The 23322-nt window shown below is 44.2% G+C and overlaps 1 protein-coding gene across 1 annotated transcript; it reads right to left on the bottom strand.

Annotated features, from left to right (window-relative positions):
* Positions 1–20613: 20613 nt before the first annotated feature.
* On the bottom strand, positions 20614–23309 carry MOCS3 (molybdenum cofactor synthesis 3). Its single transcript, XM_045883886.3, has one exon. It carries the CDS (start codon positions 23194–23196, stop codon positions 21784–21786), a length of 1413 nt encoding a protein of 470 aa, XP_045739842.1. The 5' UTR covers positions 23197–23309; the 3' UTR covers positions 20614–21783.
* Between the last annotated feature and the right edge of the window lie 13 nt (positions 23310–23322).

Below are 23322 nucleotides of genomic sequence, written 5' to 3'. Positions count from 1 at the left end.
ACAAAAGACGCGTTTTCCAATCTGCAGCTTCCGATGAACGCCCAGCTCCCTGGGGAGGGATCTCGGTAAAGAAGGAGGCAGAACAAAGGGGGCAGGGCCCCTGAACACACAACGTGTCTCAAAACCTGACAGTCTTTTCTCAGCAGAAACCGTCCAAGCGGCAGCGGCCCCAGCGTGCGTCTCTCAGGGGACTAACATGCCCGTTAACGCCTGAAGACGAACATCTTAAATTGTTCAGATCACCCCTCGCTCCCGGCGACAGCAGGCCCAGTTTCTGGACGGTTTTCAATAAAGCAAGAGGGTCTGGTGCCAGGGGAGGTGAGAACAGCAGCCACTGTCAACCATCAGCTTTTCCCAGCCGTGGTCCTGCATGGAGAGCTGTGGCAGGTGCCCCCGGCGGGCCCTGTGACCTAGGGCGCAGAAGCCTGGAGAAGACCTGCCCCACTTTGTCAGACCCAAGGAGGGCTCACCGAGGGGCCCATGGGGGCAGGGAGCCCCGACAGCAGGGAAAGGCAGCCCTTCTGGGAGCGCGAGGATAGAAACTGACAAGGAAAGCGGGGCTCTAATTTGGGGCCAGAAGCGGCTGGAACTGCGTTTCTGTAGCGTGTCTCTTTTGTTTCTGCCTGCCCAGCATCTGCCCACAGAAACTGGATTTTTATTTGGAGAACTCTATTGGTTATGTCTTTTCATTATGTATTTTTTATGCTTTCACCTAATGGGGCCTAGCTGGCGGCGGAGGGGCTGCCCCTCCCGAAGTTCACCAATTCCGAGAGACAGCAAACAACTCTGGCCTGGAGCCCACTTTTCCTATGCAGACCAAGCAATCCAGAGCCATGCACACCCGCAACCTTCTCCTCTGTCTGCTCTCATCCTCCAGGCCACTATCCACCTGCCCTAAACCCCAGGACCAGGTACCAAGCAACGAGGGACTGCCCCAGAGCCCACTGAAATGATTCAAACTAGCCAGTCCTAAGGCTGCCTACCCTGTCTCCCCATTCCTTCTCACAGAAACCACAAGGAAGCCACCTGTCCACGCTCCCCCCACCCCCTCACCCTGCCCAACCCCAGTGCCTCCCCATGAGGCTCCCCCTGGCATGCCCCCTCCGTTTAGGTGCTGTGGGTATAAAACCATCTCATCAAGGGCAGTCATCTCCTGATCTCCTGGCCTCCCCACTTCTGAATAATAATAAAACCTGCATTAGCAAGAGCCACGTCTCCCCCATTTGCAGTCCATGGAATTAGATGGAGCTTACCTACCCCAGCCCAGTTCCAGGGCAGCATAGGTGACCAGACCTGGCCAGTCAGGACATCCCGTCCCTGCTTGCCCCAGTTAAATGCCCAGCGAGAGTCAGTCCTCAGGGAAATTGGGAAAGTGGTCGAGAAGATGATCTCTCGTGTCTGCTCTGCTCTTCCACTCAGTTCTCAAGCGGACTTTCCCCAGTGGGTGGCCGGACCCCACTTGGCTGAACAACAACGCCAGTCAGCGTGGCAGTGTTTTCTGCTGCCATGCTGAGCTGCACATGTGCAGGAGTAGACCAGAGTCTGGATTGAGTTAGCTCTGGGATTTTGCCAACAGCGCATATAACACAGTAGGAGGGGCAAGGGTGTGGAGTATGCTAGAAAGTGATCATGGTGATGGGCAATGGAATCTAAAACAGGTTAGAGAGAAGTGAAATGATGGGTCAGGGTGCAGTGAGAAGGTTGTAGGATCACGGATTTGTGGGGCCCCAGGGTCAAGGCATGGCTGGAATTGAGGCACTAGAGGGAGTGAATTGGAAGGTAGAAACAGGGTGGATCCAGGGGTGAGGAGCCTAATGCTCCTATAATTTGGGGATCCTCGTGAAGAAAAGGATTACAAAATTCTAAATGCGAAATTAGCAGGATCCCATCCAGGGCCTTGAAGAGGGGTCCAAAACTTAAGCTTTATTAGCTTCATGGTGAATCCACCACTGGCTAGGATATTCCTTGAAATTTGATTGTGGAGGATACATGATTGATTATTGGTGCTGATCAGATCTGGGTCCAGGTTGTGAAAAGATTATAAGTGATCATCTTTTGGTTCCAGTAAAGCTTCACCTCTAAGATGAAGAGTTTCGATGACAATGGTTATGGCTTGCAGTCCTGGCTGCAGGCTAGAATTCTCAACCACATTACAGAGAGTCTGGCTTTAAATCATAGCTGCCAGGCCCACGTTGGTTCTGCTTCATTGGCAGCCCCAAATTTTATTACTATTTTTGAGGGACTCTGCTTCCCAAAGTCAAATCTGATCAGGGAATTGAGGAGGAATGGAGATGGTTTGAAACCTCTGAGTTTCGTTCCTACCATCAGAGCAGAAATAGTGGAAAAATGAAAACCAATACTGGTCACTCACCGTTTTGCAACTCCCGACAGACATATCCTTCTGGGCCATGAAGGGCAGCTAACATCATAGACAGAGAGGCACCCCGACATTCCCGGCCTCCTGCTGGAGGCCACCTAGGAAGATGATTTGCCCCCCAAAATTAGTCCTAAATCTGATTCAGCCACTAGATCTAACAACCAATTTACAGGGAACACAGAGGATAGAGGAACATTTTATACTATACCATGGGGCTGCAATCAGCAAAATCCAGACTGTGGGAAACTCTACAGGACATACTGCCCGGGGGAAAGAAAATGTAGAGCAAGAAGTCTATAGATTAAAAGATATGAAAGACATATATCAACCAATTGGAATATGTGAACATTATTTAAATCTTCATTCAACTTTTTTTAATGCTAATATTTATGAGACAATTGGAAATTCGAATACTTATTGGATATCCAATGATTTTAATGTCCAACCATAATTAGAATTATTATTTTTAAGATACAATGATGGTATTGTGGTTATTGCTTTTTTTAAGTCCTTATTTTTAAAAATACGGATAAAATGATGTGGTAGGCAGAATTCGAAGATGATCCCCAATCTCTCATGCCCTTAAGTATGGGTGAGATCTGTGATATGAGGATTACCACTCCCACCGTATATCACCTTATAGGCAAAAGAGATTGTTGCCATTGTAAGCATGGTTCCTAACCAGTTGAAGTCATCACCAAAAGGGAGGTTTCCTTGGTTGGGCCTGACCTAATCAGATGAGCTCTTTAACTGCTATCCAGAGGTCAGAGACAAAGTTAGAGAAAGGTGCTCCTGCTGGCCTGGAATAAAGCCAATAGCCATGTCGTGAACTGTCTGTGGGAGCCACATGGCTGGGAATGCCCAGCAGAAAGAAAGCAGGGACCTCAGTCCCACAGCTTCAAGGAAATGAATTTTGCCAAGAACCGGTGACCTTCAAAGAGCACTTCAAGCCCCACGTGAGAATTGCAACCTGACCAAGGTCTTGACTTCAGCCTGGTGAGATTCTGACCAGAACAGTGAGCTAACCCAGACCCAGATTCCTGACCTGTGGAAACTAGGAGATCGTAAGTGTGTGTTGTTCGAAGCTGCCAAGTCTGTGGTGATTTGTTACGCAGCAGTAGAAAACCAACAGAAGTAACCATGTTTGGGGTTTCCTTCAAGCTATGAAAAGCAAGAGAAAGTGGGTGGGGTCACACCTAAAAGGGTTGTTTGTGAGCTGACTGATGCTGGGTGAGAGGTACATGGGGCTTCATTTTACTATTCTGTCCCCTTTTGTGATTGAAGGGTTCCATCAAAAAAAAGTTAATAAAAGAAGGGGGGATAGCTCATTAAGCTAAGGAGATAAATGTCAACATCTAAGAAGACAGCCAGACCAAAATGAAGAAGGAAATGGGAAATGAAAGGCCAATTTTTTTTATTTTTTAATTTTTTTAGAGAGAGAATGAGTTGGGGGGAGGGGGCAGAAGGAGAAGGAGAGAGAGAATCCTAAGCAGGCTCCACGCTAAGTGTGGAGCCCGACACGAGGCTCAATCGCACGACCCTGAGATCATGACCTGAGCTGAAATCAAGAGTCAGATGCTTAACTGACTAAGCCACCCAGGCATCCCATGAAAGGCCAAAATCTTAAAGGGAAAGGGACTACAATCAGGTCTACCGTATTCTACAGGGGTATTTGAAGAGAGGAAAAGCCCTCATTGCTACTAGGAATCAAAGAAGCCTACCAGGGGTAGAAAAGCCAGATCTGGACAGCCTGGAGCAGCCATCAGATATGGAGCTAAGATATTGGAAACCTTTAAAGCTGCTGAGACAGCTTTAAATTCTTAACTCCAAATTAAGAATGATAAGGGAATCACCCCTTGAAGGTAGGAACAGCTAGACCAAGTGGTTCAGATTCAAGAGGAAAACATCATAGTAAAACAATCAAAATTATTATTGGGTGAGTTTCAAGGTAACAGGGATTCAGGTGATGACACAGGACTTGCCTGTGTCCAAAGGAAAAATAGGCTTGAAAATGTTATTCAGTCACCTGGATGGCTCAGTCAGTTGGGTGTCCGACTCTTGATTTCAGCTCAGGTCGTGATCTCAGGGTTGTGGGATTGAGCCTTGCATTGGGTTCCTTGCTCAGTGGGGAGTCTGCTGGAGGTTCTCTCTCTCCCTGTCCCTCTGCCCCTCCCCCTCCAAATAAATAAATAAATCTTTAAAAAAAAAGAAAAGATGACTTCAGCAAAGATGAGACAAATTAAAAAGGAAGCATAAGACCAAGCCCAAGCTAGTTCAGAAGTTGGTCTGAAAGGAGAATGTCTCCCAGGGAAGACAGCCCAAGTCAAGGAGGAAAAGGGGATAAGACTCGTTTAACTGTGGATGCTCTTGGCAGACCTAGAATTAACTTCTTAAGTCTCACTCTGAGAAATCCCACAAAGAACGAAACGACCCCAGCAGAAGAATATGGAAGAAAAAAAAAAAGGACAGGGCCAGAAAGCAGAAGGAAAGCAAAGAAAGCCAACCCACAGGTCTAGCACATGGTGCTTGCTTTCCTTGTGGCAGAAAGGGAAATGGACCAGCCTTGAGATACAAGTTAAACAAGGGGCTGGCCAACCTCGACCCACAGGCCAAATCCAGTTCTTGTCCAGCCTGCCACTCAGAATGGTTTTTACATTTTTTTTAATGGTTGAAAATAAAAATCAAAAGGAAAATAATATATCATGTCACATAAAAATTATATGAAGTTCAAATTCCAGGATCCATTGATAAAGTTTTATTTAAACCCAGCTACACGCATTCATTTACATCCTGTTTCTGGCTGCTCTCATGTTACAGCTGTGGAGGGGCGTAGCTGGGACAAAGGCTGTATGGCCTGCAAAGCCAAAAATACTTACTGTCTGGTACTTTACCAAAAATGTTTGCCAACCCCTGAGTTAAGCCATTAAAACTCTAAATGAGTCTTTCCTATAGGATGAGACCAGCAGGAGAAATGCAAACTGAGTGCAGGTGTTCTTAAACGAGGTCCACAGACTTCTAGAAGCACCTAGAGTGTCTCTGAACTTGGATCAGAAAAAAAATCTTTATTCTCACCAACCTTTAATCAACATGCTACATTTCCGTACCAGCAGATTAACAGTACCTATGACCAGTAGAAATCACGGATATTTTTATAATGCATTAGAGTTGTCACAGGTATTTCAAAATACTGCTTCTGCTCAGAGTTAGGGTGGTTGACCTTGCCATTGGATTGTTATTCAATGCATCAATAACACAAAAACACAAGAAGCATAAATATTCCACCTCGCAAATTTGTTTCTATAAAAATTTAACTGTGTTTCACTGGAAACCACACAGAGGCTTATGAAGGAAGCCAGCTGGATATTCTAAGGAGGGATTCATGGGTGGCCATAAACTGCCAAAGGCACCAGGGCACCCCCACAAAATTAAAAACCCCTATTAGCAGAGTGTAGCCCACTCCTGCAGAAAAAAAGGGAGGCCGGAATATCCTCCTGCAGATGAAAAGCCAGACCTTGACATAGGTTCTCACCAAGAGCCCAAGCCTGCTTCCCATAAAGGCTCTGGAAACACAAGGTTCAAAGGGGAAACAAACATAAAGAGGCTTTAGGCCAGCTCAGACTGCATGGTCCTATCTTTACCTCTACCTCCCAGTTGTGTAGACTTGGACCCAGTTATCTAACTGCTCTGTACTGTAGTTTCCTTCCCAGCAAAACTGGAATAATAACAGAATCTACTTAATAAGTTCTCATGAAAATCATTAAGTAAATAAGTATAAGGCACTTAGACCTGCACAGGTCCAATAGCTAGATCATTATTTGCTGTAAATGATTATCCTAAGTAGGAAGGAAAAGACCTCAAATAAGATCCTCATGTCTTAAAACTTGGCAAAAAAGAAACATTTAATGGTTACTCTCAGAGGAAGGAGTCACATGAGTTAATGGATTTGGCCCAGGCTAGTTCAGAAGTTGGTCTGAATGGTAAATGGCTAGTGCCAAGGTAGCTTTTTGGTGGGTGATTCCTCCCAGTTAAAGGATTGGCGGATTACAGCCCATCCTGGTTTTATAAATAAAGTTTTATTGCAACACATTCATACCCTTTGGCTGAATACTGTCTGTTGGTGCTTTCACGCTGCAATGGCCAAGCTGAGTAGTTGCAAGGGAGCCCATATGCCTTGCAAAGCCAAAAATATTCCCTTTCTTGTCCTTTACAGAACAAGCTTTCTGATTCTCTTTCCAGCTGGATTTACATTTACTAGCTGTGGGCGTGTGGAAATTCAGCCTGGCTGCATTGCATCCTAAAGAAGCTGGTGTTTTCTGTTCTTGTCATTAGCAATAATAACGAGGGCCTGGGTGATGCCAGGAGGTGAGTTGTGGCACAATCATTCTGCTTGAAGAGCTGCTCAGAGTGGGAATTGGTTTCCTCAGAAAGTGTTGTGGGCATGGGGCTGGTGCTGCCATATGCTGGTTTCACTTTCCCTCTTTTGGACCCTGAAGCAAGGGCCCCAGGAGACTAATTCAACCTGTGAGATCCTTCGGGAACTACACCTGTTCAGGAAGAAACAGCCCAGACCGCAGCTCCTGAAGGACCCCCAGCTCTACCTGCCATAGTAATGAGACCCCTCGCGGCTGAGACTGAACCGAGTAAGAAAGTAGGGAAAATGAATTTGGAGCCTAACTGCTTTGGTCTTACAACTTAGAAGGCAAGTGGATTGGAGCTCAGCCTTTAATTCCTTTGAATTTCAATTTATTTGCACTTCCAGTTACAAGGAATCTTTGGACATTCATTCATTCCAGGGAATATAATAAAGACTTTATCTTCAAATGCGGGGGAACATACTCTTGGCTTTTATGCTGGGAGTATATATAACCTCATTACTGAACCCTCAATGAGCCACATTGGATAACAAGGCTGAACATAATTTGAGATAGAAAAATAAATAGGGAATTCATTTTTTTTTTAAGATTTTATTTATTTGACAGAGAGAGAGAGACAGCGAGAGAGGGAACACAAGCAGGGGGAGTGGGAGAGGGAGAAGCAGGCTTCCCACAGAGCAGGGAGCCCAATGTGGAACTCGATCCCAGGACCCTGGGACCATGACCTGAGCCGAAGGCAGACGCTTAACGACTGAGCCACCCAGGTGCCCCAATAGGGAATTCATTTTTGGTGAGGAGTACTGAGTAAGCTTTGTGTGATTTTAAAGACAATACTTTTCCCAGCCCACTGCTGAGCCAGGAGGATCTTCAAGGAGCACTAGCTGATATTGGAGTTCACCAATGCAGGACTGGTCAGAGAGACTGCTATCCCCCCATGGGGAGAGCCCAACCCTGGCTGTCCACAGGCTTGATAGTTAATGCTTAATGGGTCAAGAGAACCAAAGGCAGGAAAATGTAGGACAACAATTTCCCACGCTTCCTGCTTCCTTGGTTTAGTGGGGCTTAAACTTGACTGCAGGTGGAAATCATCTGGGATTACACGGTTGCCAGATTTAGCAAATAAAAATACGAGATGCCTAGTTAAATTTGCATTTCAGATGAACAACACATGCATTTATAGTCTAAGTCTGTCCCATGGGATCTTTGGGATATACTTGAACTAAAAAAATGTATGTGTTGGGGCACATGGGTGGCTCAGTCGGTTAAGTGTCTGCCTTCAGCTCAGGTCATAATCCCAGGGTCCTGGGATCAAGCCCCACGTTGGGAGCCTGCTTGTCCTTCTCCCTCTGCTGCTCCCCCTGCCTATGTGCTCGCTCTCTCTCTGTCAAGTAAATTTAAAAAACCTTTAAAAAAAGGTATGTGTTGCTTATCTGAAAGTTAACTGGGCATTGTGTGGTTTTTCTGACAACCCTGGGAGGGGGAGCTTTAAAAAAAAGTGCCTGACCCCTTAAATTCTGGCTTCATTGGGCTTGAATGCTGCCCCGGCAACAGGGCTTTTCAGAGGTCTCCAGGTTATTGTACTTCCCTTGACCTTCACTTACCCTCTCGCGCCAGCTGGTGAGTGGCAGGGGGCCGGCGGAGGGGGACTACTGGGCATATACGCCTTAGCCCCTTCCTGTCTCCTCTTTTTGAGACTGGTGGGGGGGTATACACTGGTACAATATGTGCATGGCCGGAACAGCAGATTAGCAAGTGTGGTCATACCAAAGCACAGTCCCCAAGTAGCTTTTTGAGTGTAAAGGTGGAAGTGTCACCTTTGTCTACCTAAACCCCGTGTCTCTTTCTTGCTTGGTTTTGAACCTCCATACGGATGAAAAGGATGTTAAGAATTGACTCCACCCCCCGCTCAAAGATCTCAATCGCTGCCATCCCCTCTCCTCTCGGGCTTGGCTAATTCATACCCATTCTTTGTGTCTCAATTTAAAGGGTCTTTCCTCCAAGAAGCCTTCCCCAGACTAAGGCAGGTACCCCGGCTGTATGTTGTCAATAAAACCCTCTGAGTTTTGGGGGGTTTTTCTGGCACATATTAAAACTGTCATTGACTGAAGCAGGATTTCTCAACCTTGACACAACTGAAATTTGGGGTCAGATAAATCTTTGTTGTGAGTCTGTCCTGTGCATGATAGTATGTTTAGCAACATCCCTGACCTGCCAATAACCCACTCCCCCGCCCGTCCCCGCCTGTGACGTCCCACATAGCCTGCACACGGTAATTATGCTCAAGGCCTGCTGCAGGTGCAGTCTCTGAGTCCCACATACGGTCTCCTGCTCTGCCGTCTCCATTATGAAATTCTCGGCAGTGTTTAAATAAAGGGCCCCATAAATTACATAGCTGGTTCTAGTTATGTGCCTGGTTTTTTTTTTTTAATTTTTTTGGGGGGTTTTGTTTGTTCATTTTAGTGCTTCTCTCCCACTACAACATGAGCTTTGGGAGTGAAGAGTGTGTCTACCTTATTTACTGCTGGACCCCAGTGCTGGCACAGAGAAAGTGCTAAAAAAAAAAATATTTGAAGAAGACAAGGAGCTAGGCAGAAACTGAATGGAGGCCCTGCAGCCTCTCCTGGCTGAGGAACAGAAGGGAAATATAACCTCAGCCAACCTGCTTAAGTTGCTCTATTCAATAGCCTGCCTTCCCAAGGCTGCCAGAACATTCTTCCAAACTCCTCATGCGTGTCGAGTGGCAAGTGAACCCTGTGTGGTCTGTAGGTCTTTCACGTGGCCCTCCATATGCCGTGTCAGCTGGACTGAGCAGTAATCCCCAGATGTAAGAAGACAGGGCCGAGGCGAGAGTCCTAACGCTGAATTTCTAAACTCTGCCCGTTCAAAGCAGGCTTTCACTTTGCATTAATTCTGGCCAGTTTAGCTTGTGCCCCCATCCAAAAACCTGGGTCCACCAGGTTGCAATTCTGAGAGCCAGATGAGCTAAAGACAGCAGGCCCTTGTTAGGTGAGTATGGCTAGGACCAGGAAAGGCTGTTGATAGTAAGTCTACTTAAAAGGGAGACCCGCATTTCAGAGTAAATAGTGGAGGGGACGAAATGTGACTGGGGCTTTATCTTGAAAAATGAAAGCAAAATTTATTTTAAAAAAATAAATCTATCTATGTTCACAGCAGCTTTCTTCATAATCTCCCCAGACTGGAAATAACCAGATGAATGATTAATCGAGCGGCTCTACCATCCATGCCACAGACCCCACTCAGCAACGAAAGGGATCCTCTCAACAACTTGGATGGAGATTCTGTCAGTTTCCTAAGGTGGCTGTAACCAATTATCATGAATTTAGTGGCTTTAAAAAGAGGAATTTTATCCTCATAGCTCTGGAGGCCAGAAATGCAATACAAGGTGTCGGCAGGGTTGGTTCTTACCCGAGGCTCTGAGGGAGAACCTGTTCCAGGCCTGTGTCCCAGCTTCTGGTGGCTGCCAGTGACTCTTAGCATCCTTTGCCTGTGGTTGCATCATGCCAATCTCTACCTCTGCCTCCCTGTGGCCTTCCCCTCCGTGTGTCTCTGTGTCTCACATCTCCTTCCCTTTTCTCTTATAAGGACACCAGTCATAGGACTTAGGGCCCAACATATATCCAGCATAATTTCATCCCAAGATCCTTAAATTAATGCTATCTGCCAAGACTCCATTTCCACATAAGGTCACATCCACAGGTTCCAAGGGTTAGGACTTAGACCGATCTTTTGTGGAAAAACTATTCAACCTGCTAGCAACTTCAGGGAAATTATTCGGAGTGAAAAAGAGCCAATTGCTAAAGGTTACATACTGTATAATTCCGTGTATATAACATTCTTGAAATAAAAAAATTATTGGTGGTTTCCAGGATTGGCACTGGGGGAAGGTGGGTGTGGCTATAAAGGGGTAGCTGAAGGGATTCTGGTGGTAATTGAATAGCCTTGTATCTTCGCTGCTAAGAGTCTACACCTGATAAAATGGCAGAGGTACACACAAATGAACGCAGGTATCTGGTGAATCTGAATGAGCCCCGTATTGTAATAATGTCGTTTCCCAAGTTTTGATATTGTTGAATAGTTATTTATGCAAGATGGAAACCGGGGAAGGGTATGTGGACTCCCTGTACATTTTCCACAACATCCTGTGCATCTATAATTCCTCCAAAATAAAAAATTCTTAAAATAATTTTATTTAATAAAAGTTAGGTTATTGCAGACTATGACCTCATTCTTAGAACAAAGGCTAGAATAAATCAGGAATAGATTTTTTTTTTTTGTAAGTTTTCAACAAAAACCATCCCATGGTCCAACAAATTATCCGCTTCACTTTCATAGCCCAAACAGAAGGAGGGTTGTTTCAGGAATATAATTTCTGGACACTCCTGGATATTACACGAAGGTTAGTTGATGTTCTAAAGGACTCCCTTAATTGTTATCACATCATTCTCCTAAAGAAGTGCCACTTGGAACATCATCCATGTGGATTTCGTCTTTGCTGTTGTCTGCCAAATCCTCATGTAGTACCTTTGGGAGTTTCAAGCAGTTCTCCAACATCACCTTTATTAGCCTTATGAGATCCTGCATCTTTTGTGAGATATTTGCAGTAGATTTGACTTGCTGGGTGACTGTCATTGGTCAGTCTCTTGCTGACCATCCAATGTCCCCAGCATTCAGCCAAGCAAATCCGCCAGCCTGGAGCAGCAATGGGCATGAGAGGGCATTTGTTTCTGTCTGACCACTGCATTATTGAAGAGGCCAGTGATGGGACAGCTTCTGCCTCCCCATGCAACCTTGTGGCTGGGGGGCCCAGCCCAGGTGTGGGGGGGGAGCCCCAGCAGAAGTCCCTTCTGTGTGCTTCCTAGAGGCCCCAGGAATAAAGTTCCAGAGGAGAAGAAGTTCCAGTACCTGGCATGTAGAAGAAACCAGAGTATTTGTGGAGTGCATAAAATGTAATGCAGTCCATTCAGGTAAAATCCGGTGTGAACCATATATATACTCTCTAGTATATATACATATATACTCTCTAGTCCTCCTTTTAAAAAGTAAGTCAAAACCAAAACAAGAAGAAATGAAATCCTAAGCTTCCATGCCAGTCTTTCTCTATATACTTCAGCTGCCAGAGGCATTGGTTTAAAGGCTTTCTGGACACCTGCTGAGTGTCGGGTCCCAGAAGAGAGTTGAGTGAGAGGAGGGGTCCTGAGACAAGAATCTGGGGGAAGCCATTGCTGTGGGAGGAGATCCCAGATCTAGTAGGGCAATGGAGGAAAGAGACACAACGACTTGGAAAAGTCTTAAGTGCTAAGCCATTATCCTGGTATATCCAGCTTTCAGAAATCCAACCAATGAGAACCAGTTCCCACGATATGTTTGTTTTCAAATCAAGAAACTCAAGTGTGAAATTATATCATAAAGAGGTACACAGGGAATCTTAAATAAAGTAGTATATGCAACCCATGCATTGGAAATAAAGAATGTGTGTCAGAAATATCTGAGCTTAGCTAATGGTCTAAGTGTCCCAAGTGTCCTGACCCCAACCATCTCCTCTTAAATTAAGACCCAAGATGGCACTGACCTCATAAGGAAGCCATCAACAATGGACCAACAGAACACAAGCCTCATTACAGTGGCATTCAGGCTCCAGGAAAAAGATTTTCTGATGACGATCAGAACACATAAAACACTTGGGAACAGCTGAAAAATTCATCCAGGCTACAGTACAATCTTCTCTAAAATGCTATACAGGGACAAGAGAGGCTGACCTCATTAGTGATGGAAAGGTTCCACTTTGAGAATAAGGCTCCGCACCAACTAAGTTATTTCAAGGAAATCTATTACTGGTAAGAACACGTAAGAGGAACCTCTCAACAAGAGATAGTTCTCTGTATCTCAGATAAAGGACTGAATCCCTGTTGAAGGATTAGATGAAACAATGTAGGTGGGAAAGGCTCTGTAAATTATATGTATAAAGTTGTAAAATGAGCTATGAACACCTGGAAGGCAAGCCTTACACCCTAACTATCTTGTACCCAGAATGTGGCCAGTGCCTGGTACATAGTAGACTTTCAGTATAAATCTGCAAAAATGAATTCATTCAAAACCGTTTTGCTAAGGAATACAGATATTTTCCCCCAAGTGGTCTTTCTTAACTATATATGTCAATAAGAAGAGATCACACAACTCAGTAGAAAAGTGAGCTAAGAATAAATAAAATTTTTATTCAAAAGCACTTTTAAGCAAATGAAAAACTACTCAAACTTATAGTAAAACATGTAAAATAATACAATGAGATTTTTTTTAATCATCAGATTGGCAAAGATCTAAAAGTCTGAAAAGACTAAGTTGGCAAGGGTGTTGGGAAACAGCCTTTCTTGGGCATGTTGCGATACATTAATATAGCCCCTTGGGAAGGGAATTTGGCATTGCCTACTCAAAATCAGGACTGGGCATACTCTGTGATACAGTACCATGGCAAGGAATTTATCCTACACGTATACTCTCACATCTGTTCCTAGAACCATACTGGGCACATGGTAAGCACTTGACTATTTGTTAAATGTATTTGTACAAAGAGATAAATATCAAGATATTTTTGGAAGTACCATTACTAATAGCAAAAAGACTAAAAATCCTGACTGTCCTTCAGTGGGGGAACTGGTTAAAGAAATTGTAAGGCATGTATATGATGGTGTTCTAAATGTTGGATAAAAAGCATGAGGCTGGTCTACGTGAATGGAGAGCAAAGTGGCCAATATATGATACTTTTTTATAAAACAAAGTACAGGGGTGCCTGGGTGGCTCAGTTGGTTGAGTGTCTGATTCTTGATTTTGGATCAGGTCATGATCTCAGGGTCTTGAGACCAAGCCCCACATTGTGCTCTGTGCTGGGCATGGAGCTTGCTTGAGGTTCTCTCTCTCCCTCTCCCTCTGCCTCTCCCCTCCCTGGGTGTGCTCTCTCTCTCTCTCTAAAGAAAAACAAACAAAAAAACAAAGTATACAGGGGCGCCTGTAGCTCAGTCGGTTAAGCATCTGCCTTCAGCTCAGATCATGATCTCAGGATCCTGGGATCCAGCCCCATATTGGGCTCCCTGCTCAGAAGGGGACCTGCTTCTCCCTCTGCTCCCTGCTTGTGCTCTCTCTCACTATCTCTGTCTTTCTCTCTCTCAAATAAATAAATAAAATCTTTTTTAAAAGTATAGAAAAATGTAAATACCATTCATATTTAAAAGGTATATGCACAAAACAGTGTATAGGAACACACCAAAATTGGTTACGGAGATAGTCTCTGGGGAAGGAACTGAGAATAGTTAGGAGTGGAAAGGAAGACACACTTTCTGTGTATACAGCTGACTATCGAGCAACATGGGTTTGAACTGTGTGGGTCCACTTACACGCAGACTTTCTTCAATTAAGATACACTACGGTACTGCAAATGTATTTTCTCTTATGATTTTCTTAACATTTTCTAATCTCTAGCTTACTTTACTAGAAGAATATAGTATGTAATGCATATAACATACAAAATATGTGTTGATCAACTAAATATTGGTAAGGCTTCCAGTTAACAGTAGGCTATTAGTAAAGTTTTGGAGAGTTTTTTTAACTGCACGGGGATTGGTGCCCCTAACTCCTGTGTTGTTCAAGGGTTAAATGTAGTACTATTTTTTGTTTTGTTGTTAAATTTTTATTTTCTAATAATTTCGGAGTGGCAAAGATAGTAACGAGAGTTCCCTTCTACCCAGCTTCTCCTAATGTTAATACCCTGTAGCCCAGGGTGCATTTGTCAAATCTAAGAACTTAACTAAACTAACCCACAGACTTTACTTGGATTTCCCGTTTTTCCATTAATATCATTTTTCTGTTGCAGGATTCCATCCAGGATCCCACATTGCATTTAGCGTACATACTTTTGAGCTGTTCAAATTTTACCATGAGCATCAAGTATTTTTTTTAATTAAGCCTTTTTAAAAACTGAGTGTATGATCATATCGCTCATGTTATATTGATGCTTTGAAGGTATATTTTGCTCTTTAAAATTAGAAATAAGGGGCCCTGGGTGGCTCAGTCGTTAGGTGTCTGCTTTTGGCTCAGGTCATGATCTCAGAGTCCTGAGATGGAGCCCCGCATCAGGCTCCCTGTTCAGTGAGAAGCCTGCTTCTCCCTCTCCCACTCCCCCTGCTTGTGTTCCCTCTCTCACTGTGTCTCTCTGTCAAATAAATAAATAAAATCTTTAAAAATAAATAAAATTAGAAGTAGATGTTCAAAAGGATAATAAAATCTCTTTTTCAGATAATCTTTATGAATCAACTATCTTTCAATAATTTTTTTTTAAGAAAACTTAACCCATTTAATCACTCTTTTTTCCTGCTGTTATTTGAGGTTAATTTATGAATCTAATGCAGCCTAAACACCACAGGTGCAAATCTCCAAATATATCATGTGTAAACTCCCCTTCCCATCACAAGTGTCCATCTTCACTGTCATTATCTATTTTACAGATACCTTTCTCTAAGAAATTACGCTCAAACACCAATTCACCAAAATACTAGGAAAAGCAGAGCATAGATTGGCAGTGCAAGAAATACCCCAATTCCAATTTTGCAGTCTTTGAAAAATATCAATCTCAAACCACTTTATGTGATACTAAATTTACATGGCATGAGAATAAAGAAAAAAAAATCATCTTTCCTTCAAAACTTTAGCCACCTAGGATGATCAGCTTATAAATACAATATAAATGAAAAGCCCAAAATACAAGTGTTCAACTGTTAAACTGCTTTAGACTACCCCCAACACTCAACTCTGTATCCACCAAATTAAATAAGACCCAAATCATGTTTTGTTTTGTTTTGTTTTGTGTTTCTATTTAAACCTAAAGGCTTTATTCAGGGACACCTGGGTGGCTCAGTCAGTTAAGCGTCTGCCTTTGGCTCAGGTCATGATCCCAGGGTCCTGGGATCAAGTCCCACATTGGGCTCCTTGCTCAGCGGGGAGTCTGCTTCTCTCTCTGCCTACCACTCCCCCTGCTTGTGCTCTCTCTCTCTCTCTCTGACAAATAAGTAAAATCTTAAAAAATAATAATAATAAAGGCTTTATCCAGCCTACATGTTTCAACTGGTAAAACAATTTTGGAATTTTAAAATTCATCTTTAACATTTTTTTTTAAGATTTATTTATTTGAGAGAGAGAGAGAGCGAGTGGGAAGGTCAGGGAGAGGGAAAGAGAATCTCAAGCAGACTCCATGCTAAGCACAGAGCCCGAAGCGGGGCTCAGTCTCAAGACCCTGAGATCATGACCCAAGCCCAAACCAAGAATCGGATGCTTAACCGACTGAGCCACCCAGGCGCCCCTTCAACATTTTAAAATCAAAAGATTTCACAGAAAACTCCAAGAATCAGATTTCAGATCTACAAATGTTCAGATTTTTCCTTAATACAGAAAGACTTGGGAATATCCTACCCACATTCCTGCATGGCAAAGTCGGCTAGAGCTGTATCGGTACTTTAGATGTGCTGCGTGCTCTTGGTCCACCACCTTCCCTTGCTGGCCGCCCTTACTCATGTCTTTATTTGGCTAGCCCCTGTAGGTATTGAGCTTACAAATCCCTTTAAGCTCTGTGCAAAATAGATATTTAACTATTGTTCATTATGTTGAATGAAACTTGTGATCTTAAAGTCCAAGGACACTTATATTAACATAAATTTGAGTCTGTCGTCCCTGCTCTACAAAGGTACCTTTTATTATCTTAGGACCTAAGATCTATAGCACTCTTGGCACTCAACCGTGCAACTGATGGTGTGTGTGTATTTCTAAAAGCTATACATTTGATGGAGAGATGGCTTGACGAGGGTGGCAGCCGTGGAGATAAGTGAGAAGTGAACAGATTTGAACTGTATTTGATGGAAGAAATTGTTTAGAAGGGCAGGTTTGGGGAGCCTGGGTGGCTCAGTTGGTTAAGCGACTGCCTTCGGCTCAGGTCATGATCCTGGAGTCCTTGGACCGAGTGCCGCATAGGGCTCCCGGCTCAGCAGGGAGTCCGCTTCTCCCTCTGCCCCTCCCCACCTCATGTGCTCTCTCCCTCTCTCATTCTCTCTCAAATAAATAAATAAAATCTTAAAAAGAAAAAAAATAGGACAGGTTCTTCAAAACTGCAGGGGAGGCTAAGAAGGGATATTTTCAGCCCTGCCAGCGAGGAGGAAAGTGGGAGTGGGGAGGCTGTTGGGCAGACAAGCCAGAGTTTACCCCCAGGGGATGCTTAAGTCCAGGTTGTAAAATACTACCTCCCTTTGTTCCTACATAAAGCAAACCTTGCTTGGGAGTTTTACGGCACTTAGAGTCCACTGTTTTAACTCATCTGAACTTTGGGCTGCTAAATTCTACTTCGTTTCTGGTCTCCCTCATCTGGGAAGCATCGGGGAAAGAAAGCACTGTTAATTTAAAAATATGCCCAAAACACCTTCCATCAATGTCACCCTACTCTGGCACCTTGGTTAAAAAGGGAAATTTTAAGACCTAACACTTTTCTCTTTCCTTACCTTTAGCACCCTGTCCAACAAATGGCATTAAGAGTAAGGAACGAGGGCGCCTGGGGGGCTCAGTTGGTTAAGCGACTGCCTTCGGCTCAGGTCATGATCCTGGAGTCCCGGGATCGAGTCCCGCATCAGGCTCCCTGCTCGGCAGGGAGTCTGCTTCTCCCTCTCCCACTCCCCGTTTGTGTTCCCTCTCTCGCTGTGTCTTTCTCTGTCAAATAAATAAATAAAATCTTAAAAAAAAAAAAGGTAAGGAACGAAACACCTGAACAATTCATGATTCATTGTTATTGTTGTTTTTTACATTCTGAGTAATTGGGCTGAAGATTAAAAGCCAGAATCAATACCACTACATAGGACTTCATAGTAAACGATATCCTATTTATCAGATAACCCCAATTCTGGGCTGGCTTAATTAGCTTTTCTCTCACATCCTGAGTGCTTCAGAGATTATAGTTCATCGAAGGCATGAATTAACCCTTTTTACCATTTTGTTTGCAAAATACTTTACCACCCTGCGCCATTGTTTTCCTAATATTCCAAACTGACTCCAGAATTATCCTGAAGGCAGATGCATGATTTCAAATGATGAGATTTTATTCTTACCTGGACAGGGCTACCTCCTGTTACATATGGAATCCTAAGATACAACCTATAAAAGCAAAGAAATTTTCTCCTGGGTAGAGCAAACTGGGCTACTTACCTGACCTCAGGCTCTGAGGGGCCCCTCTGGGGCTGTAGGAGGGAGCAGCTGATTAAAAATAAACAACCTTGAAAACAAATAATCCCTCCTCTCCGATGGGAACAGTCTCGGGAGATTTCCTGCCCTTTTTTGACCCCCCTCCTTGGCAACCCTTCTATTTACCAGCTGTGGCTCACGTTGAGACCTTATTTCTCAATTTCCTTGACCAAAGTGGGTCATTATTAACTGGACATTACCTAGGTAACACATCGGTCTCAGAGGGCTCCCAGGGATTTCACTCTGGGTTTCCTTCCCTAGAGAGAAGTCTACAAGCCAGGTGCATCGGAGTACATTTCTGCATCTGAAATCCAAGCTCTTCTCATCCTGAAGCTTAGGGCATAGGTGAAAACATATAAAACATGTACAAAGTTTTTCAAAAGTGAAAACATATAAAACAAGTACAAAGTTCTCACCGAGAATCAGTACAGTATATTGCTTAGAGCGTGGACTCTCTAGCCAGACCATCTGGGTTCAAGTTCCAAATCACATAGTAAGTGCCCAATAAATGTTAGCTGTTATTTCACTTGGAATAAAAACCAAACTTCTGGTCTACAACTACTTGATGTGTTCCCAATCTCCATAAACCTCACCTTGTTCTACCTTCCTCAACTGTTCACAACCCACTTGCCTCTTCAGTTTCTCAAACATTGTAAGTTTATTTGCCTCAGGGCCTTTCCACTTGTTTTTCTCCCAGTTGGGGGGGGGGGGTTTCTCCCAAATCTAACTGGCTCCTTATCACCATTTAGGTTCTGGGTTTCATGTTAACCCTTCTGCAAAGAGCTTTCCTCTAATTAATCTACCCAAAATACATCTCCACCCCAATACAGCAGTTTCATTTCTTTTATGACACTTAACACTAATTTATTTGTTGTCTCCCCCCATTTACATGTAAATTCCAAAATAGGAAATCTCTTGTTCATCTTTTTTTTTTTTTCTTGTTCATCTATATCCCAGAGTTTACAATAGTAACTGGTACACTTCATGTCTGTTAAATGAAAAGGAAAATATTATGTATCCAGTTAAAAATCCCATCTGAATGTAAAAAAACTGGCCACAATCCCCAGAGAAAACAAAATTTCAAATAAAAAAATTTGGATCCTGTAACAGATACCGGTCATACTAACATCCCAACTTTTGGGGAAAAAAAATCTTTCACTAATTTGAGAAAATGCCAGATTGGGCTCTGTCTCCCAGTTGTAGATGTCAGGACCCAAATTCCCAGATGCTCTTGCAGGTAGGACGGAGTCATGTGACTAGGCTCTCCCTACCAGACACACCTCAGAAGACTAAATCAGAAGAGCAATCGATGTAAAGCGATTCTGCTTTCTGTCCCCTGAGCAGTGGCTAAAGTTCTGAGCTTTCTGGGAGAGCAGTGAGACTATGCTAGCAGTTTCCTCTAGTGCTAGATGGGGCAGCATAGCATAGAAAGTGTTCTCAGGTCAGTTCTGTGCATGGTTTGGGGCATCACTCCTGGAATTACAGCTTTAAGGCTGTCCCCAAAATTCTCAGAAGCACCGTCTTACTTTAATAAGCCCCCTTCCCTCTTGTCGTCTTCTGTTGCCTGTCCTATTGAGAACCAAGTTTGCAGGAACTACTGAAACTGTTTAACTTTAGGACGTCAGTCTTTAGAATAGGAAATAGTTCCCATGTCAGTCCCCTTTGTTTCTTGGTATGTATCAGAAGCGGCTTTTGTCCTGGTAGTAAGAAGCTGGGACGCAGGCCAGCCATCTTTACTCTCCTCTCCTGGTCTCGGTCATTTATTTCCACAACTCCTTGGGAAAAACAGTCCAAGAAACCTGCTCCATCTTTACAAAAAAGGTTGAGGCATACCCATTCAAAACATGGGTTACAATGTTTCACAGTTAAAAGGTAAGGACTATCCTAATTTTGAATGTGAGTGTTAAATAATACCATCCTTCTATGATAAAATAAGAGTCTATATCAGAGGTTGCAAACTGAGTAATCTGACCAGCAAGGGTTTTGTCTTGTCCACAAGCTGTTAAACTTAAAAAAACTGCAGCCAGAGATACAAAGATTTCACATTTACATCCGTGATTTCTGAGGATTATAGACCTGCACGCAACAATCAGCTGAGAGTGGAGGCCCTTTTGACATGGCAGGTATTCTTCAACTTGCCATGGATACCGACCAAATCTTTGCTTTTAATTCTGTATAGATTAGAAGTTACGCAGACCTGCCATTTCATGAAAATGTTAATAAGTAAACATAAAAACACCTACATTGTGTACTACTATAAAATATGGGAATAAAATAGATGAAATAAAATAGAAAAGGCAAATTGAAGGGAAGAATTGGGGAGTGGTTTGGTGGGTGTCAAGGTTCAGCCATGCAGGATGGAAGGTTCTGTGATCTGTTGCACACCATGTGCATGTGGTTGACAATACTGTATTGTACACTTGGAAGTTACTGAGAGGGGAAATTGTGTGTGTGTGTATGTGTGTGTGTGTTTTGCCACCAAATAGAATCAGTGTAATCCACTGCATTAACCAAAGAGAAAAAGGCAGCCTATAATGCAGAAAAAGCACCTGATAAATTCAACAAAAACTTAGCAAACTATAAAAGGAAGGAAATTTCTTTAATCTGATAAAGGGTTGTAGCTACAGTAAAGCAATAACAAGTAATATTGGCCAAATAGTCAAGTTTTTCACCTGAGATCGTGAAGGACTTAAGAATGCTTACTATTCCACTTTAATTCAATATTGCATTTGGTATACTTGGCCAGTAAAGCAAGAAAAAAAAAATAACAGATTGGATTAGGAATAAAGGGCAGGGGAGAGCAGAAGGTTGGGACTTAGGCTTGAAGATTCCAAAGCAAGCCAAACCACAGTATACAATGTGTACAATACTGTAAGAAATTTTTTTTTTAAATCAGCAATTTATAAGAGAAACTGACAGACTACAAAGGAGGTTTCCTTTATCTTACTAAATATCTCACTCTGATACTAATTCAAATACTTAATAGAATGACCCTTTCCCACATAATTAAAATAATTTACATTTTAAACATTTCTGTAGAATATATTCTATCATTTGAAACAGAAAGAAGACCCAAACAATGTCTTAGCGAACAATAAACTGACCTTAAGTATATCATCTGTGATCAATTCAGGAAGACTAAGTTTACTACACCTTTCCAAGCATAAAAATAGATGATTTAAAGTACTTTTTGATTGGGGGAGGTGGGAAAAAAGCAGAACAGAGAAATGACCTGTCAAAACACAAAATCCTGTCACTTAACATTATAACTCACATGTTCAAGACATCTTTCAAGTGCTGAAAACACAAGACAGTTCTCAGAAACAGTATTAAAGCCCATTAATAGGGGTGCCTGGGTGGCTCAGCCGTTTAGCGACTGCCTTCGGCTCAGGTCATGATCCCAGGGTCCTGGGATCAAGCCCCACATCGCATTCCTTGCTCGGCAGGGAAGCCTGCTTCCCCCTCTCCCACTCCCCCTGCTTGTGTTCCCTCTCTCGCTGTCTCTCTCTGTCAAAAAATAAAAATCTTTAAAATATATATATAAAAAAATAAAAAAAATAAAACCCATTAATAACAACAGCATCCAAGACATTACAACAAAAAAGCCCTTAATAAAAAGGAGTCCATGTATTCAGTTATTGGACAATCCCAGTCTCTTCCATGCATTCCTGGAAAAAAAATGCAAATAAATATATCTTTTGGGTAACATGGCAATCCACATCTGCCTCAGGTCAGACTCTCCCATCCACCTCAGTACTGCGGAAATGTTCCATCGATTTTGGCAGCCCAGGCCATGAGGCCCCCCACAACATCCTGAACTGTTATTAAAGATTCTAACTCCGGGACTGCTGTCAAGGACTGCAGGATCTTCACGGCTTTCTGGGAGTCATTGCCAAGTTTGCAAATCACATAAACTGGGAAAGCTACCCTTTCCTGTGTGCCCTGCTTCCTTTCCCGGATTGCTTCTCCTAGGAGTTCCAGGCTCTCCGCATTCCTCCGTTCCAAATGTTGCAAAGGGATGTGTAGGGCATGAGGCAAACGACAGATGTCCACCTCCACTTGAGGCCTGACGTCCAGCAACAGGTGGGGTGAGCCTGAATCCAGAAGTCGCTTATAGTCGGTGACCGAAACTCGCTCCTCTGGGCTCAGCAACTGCAGAGAGCGGCACTTCTCAGTGGCTGAGGAGCCACAGAAGGCTTCGTAGTCCTGCAGGTCAGTCACAGTGGGCCGCTCGCCGCAAGCTGCACAGTCAGGCCTGCGGCTCCGAAGCTGAATACAGCGAAATTGTCCTCTGAGGGCATCAAAGATCAACAGGCTGCGACTGTAAGACGGACCCAGACCTGCTGCGATCTTCAACACTTCCAGCGCCTGCAAGCAGCCCAGGACCCCAGTTACGACACCGAGCACCCCGCCATCCGCGCAGTTGGTCACTGTCTCCGCTGGAGGTGGTTGGGGGAATATGCAGCGATAGCAAGGCCCGCCGTCATAGTGGTACACTGTGATTTGGCCTTCAAAGCGCAGGGCGCTGGCTGACACGAGAGGCCGGCCGGCCAGCACACACGCGTCATTAACTAGGTAGCGAGTGGGCACGTTGTCAGAGCAGTCAGCCACCACGTCATAGCGGCGGATTAAGTCTAGCGCCGTGGCTGGCGTCAGCGCCTGAGCATAGGGCACGCACTCCACCGCAGAATTGAGGCGGCGCAGCGCGGCGGCGGCCGAAAAGACCTTGGCGTGGCCGGCCAGCGCCTCGCCATGTAGCACCTGGCGGGCCAAATTGCTCACTTCTACTACGTCGTAGTCCACAAGGCCAAGGCGGCCTACGCCGGCCGCTGCCAGGTACTGCGCCAGTGGGCAGCCGAGCCCGCCGCAGCCCACGACTAGCACGGACGCGGTGGCCAAGCGCAGCTGTCCGTGCACGCCCAGCTCGGGCAGCACGAGCTGCCGGCTGTAACGCAAAATCTCATCTCGAGACAGGGCGGCCTTCGGCGGCAGGGGCGACACCGGAACCAACCTCTCTGGCTCCTGCTCCGCCAAAAGAGCCGCCGCCAGCCTCTGCTTCAGAGAACTTAGCTCTTCCTCACGCCGGGAAACTTCAGCCTGCAAGGCGAGCACCTCCTCCCTAGAAGCCATGGCGGCCCTCTCGGAAGTTGTCGTGAAAGGCATTTCCTTTTCCGGCTTAGCGTCTCCTAGCGACTGGGATAAACTAAAAAATTTTTACGGAGCATAGGAAAAAGTGATAAGTAAACATGCACTTCCTGGAGAAACCCTCAGATTCAACTTTAAAGATTC

This window comes from Mirounga angustirostris, unplaced genomic scaffold (genome assembly GCF_029215605.1).
Source record: "Mirounga angustirostris isolate CCGP_5_RB_7025 unplaced genomic scaffold, mMirAng1.0.hap1 SCAF_10, whole genome shotgun sequence".
Taxonomy (NCBI): domain Eukaryota; kingdom Metazoa; phylum Chordata; class Mammalia; order Carnivora; family Phocidae; genus Mirounga; species Mirounga angustirostris.
This window is presented reverse-complemented; position numbering and strand designations above follow the sequence as displayed.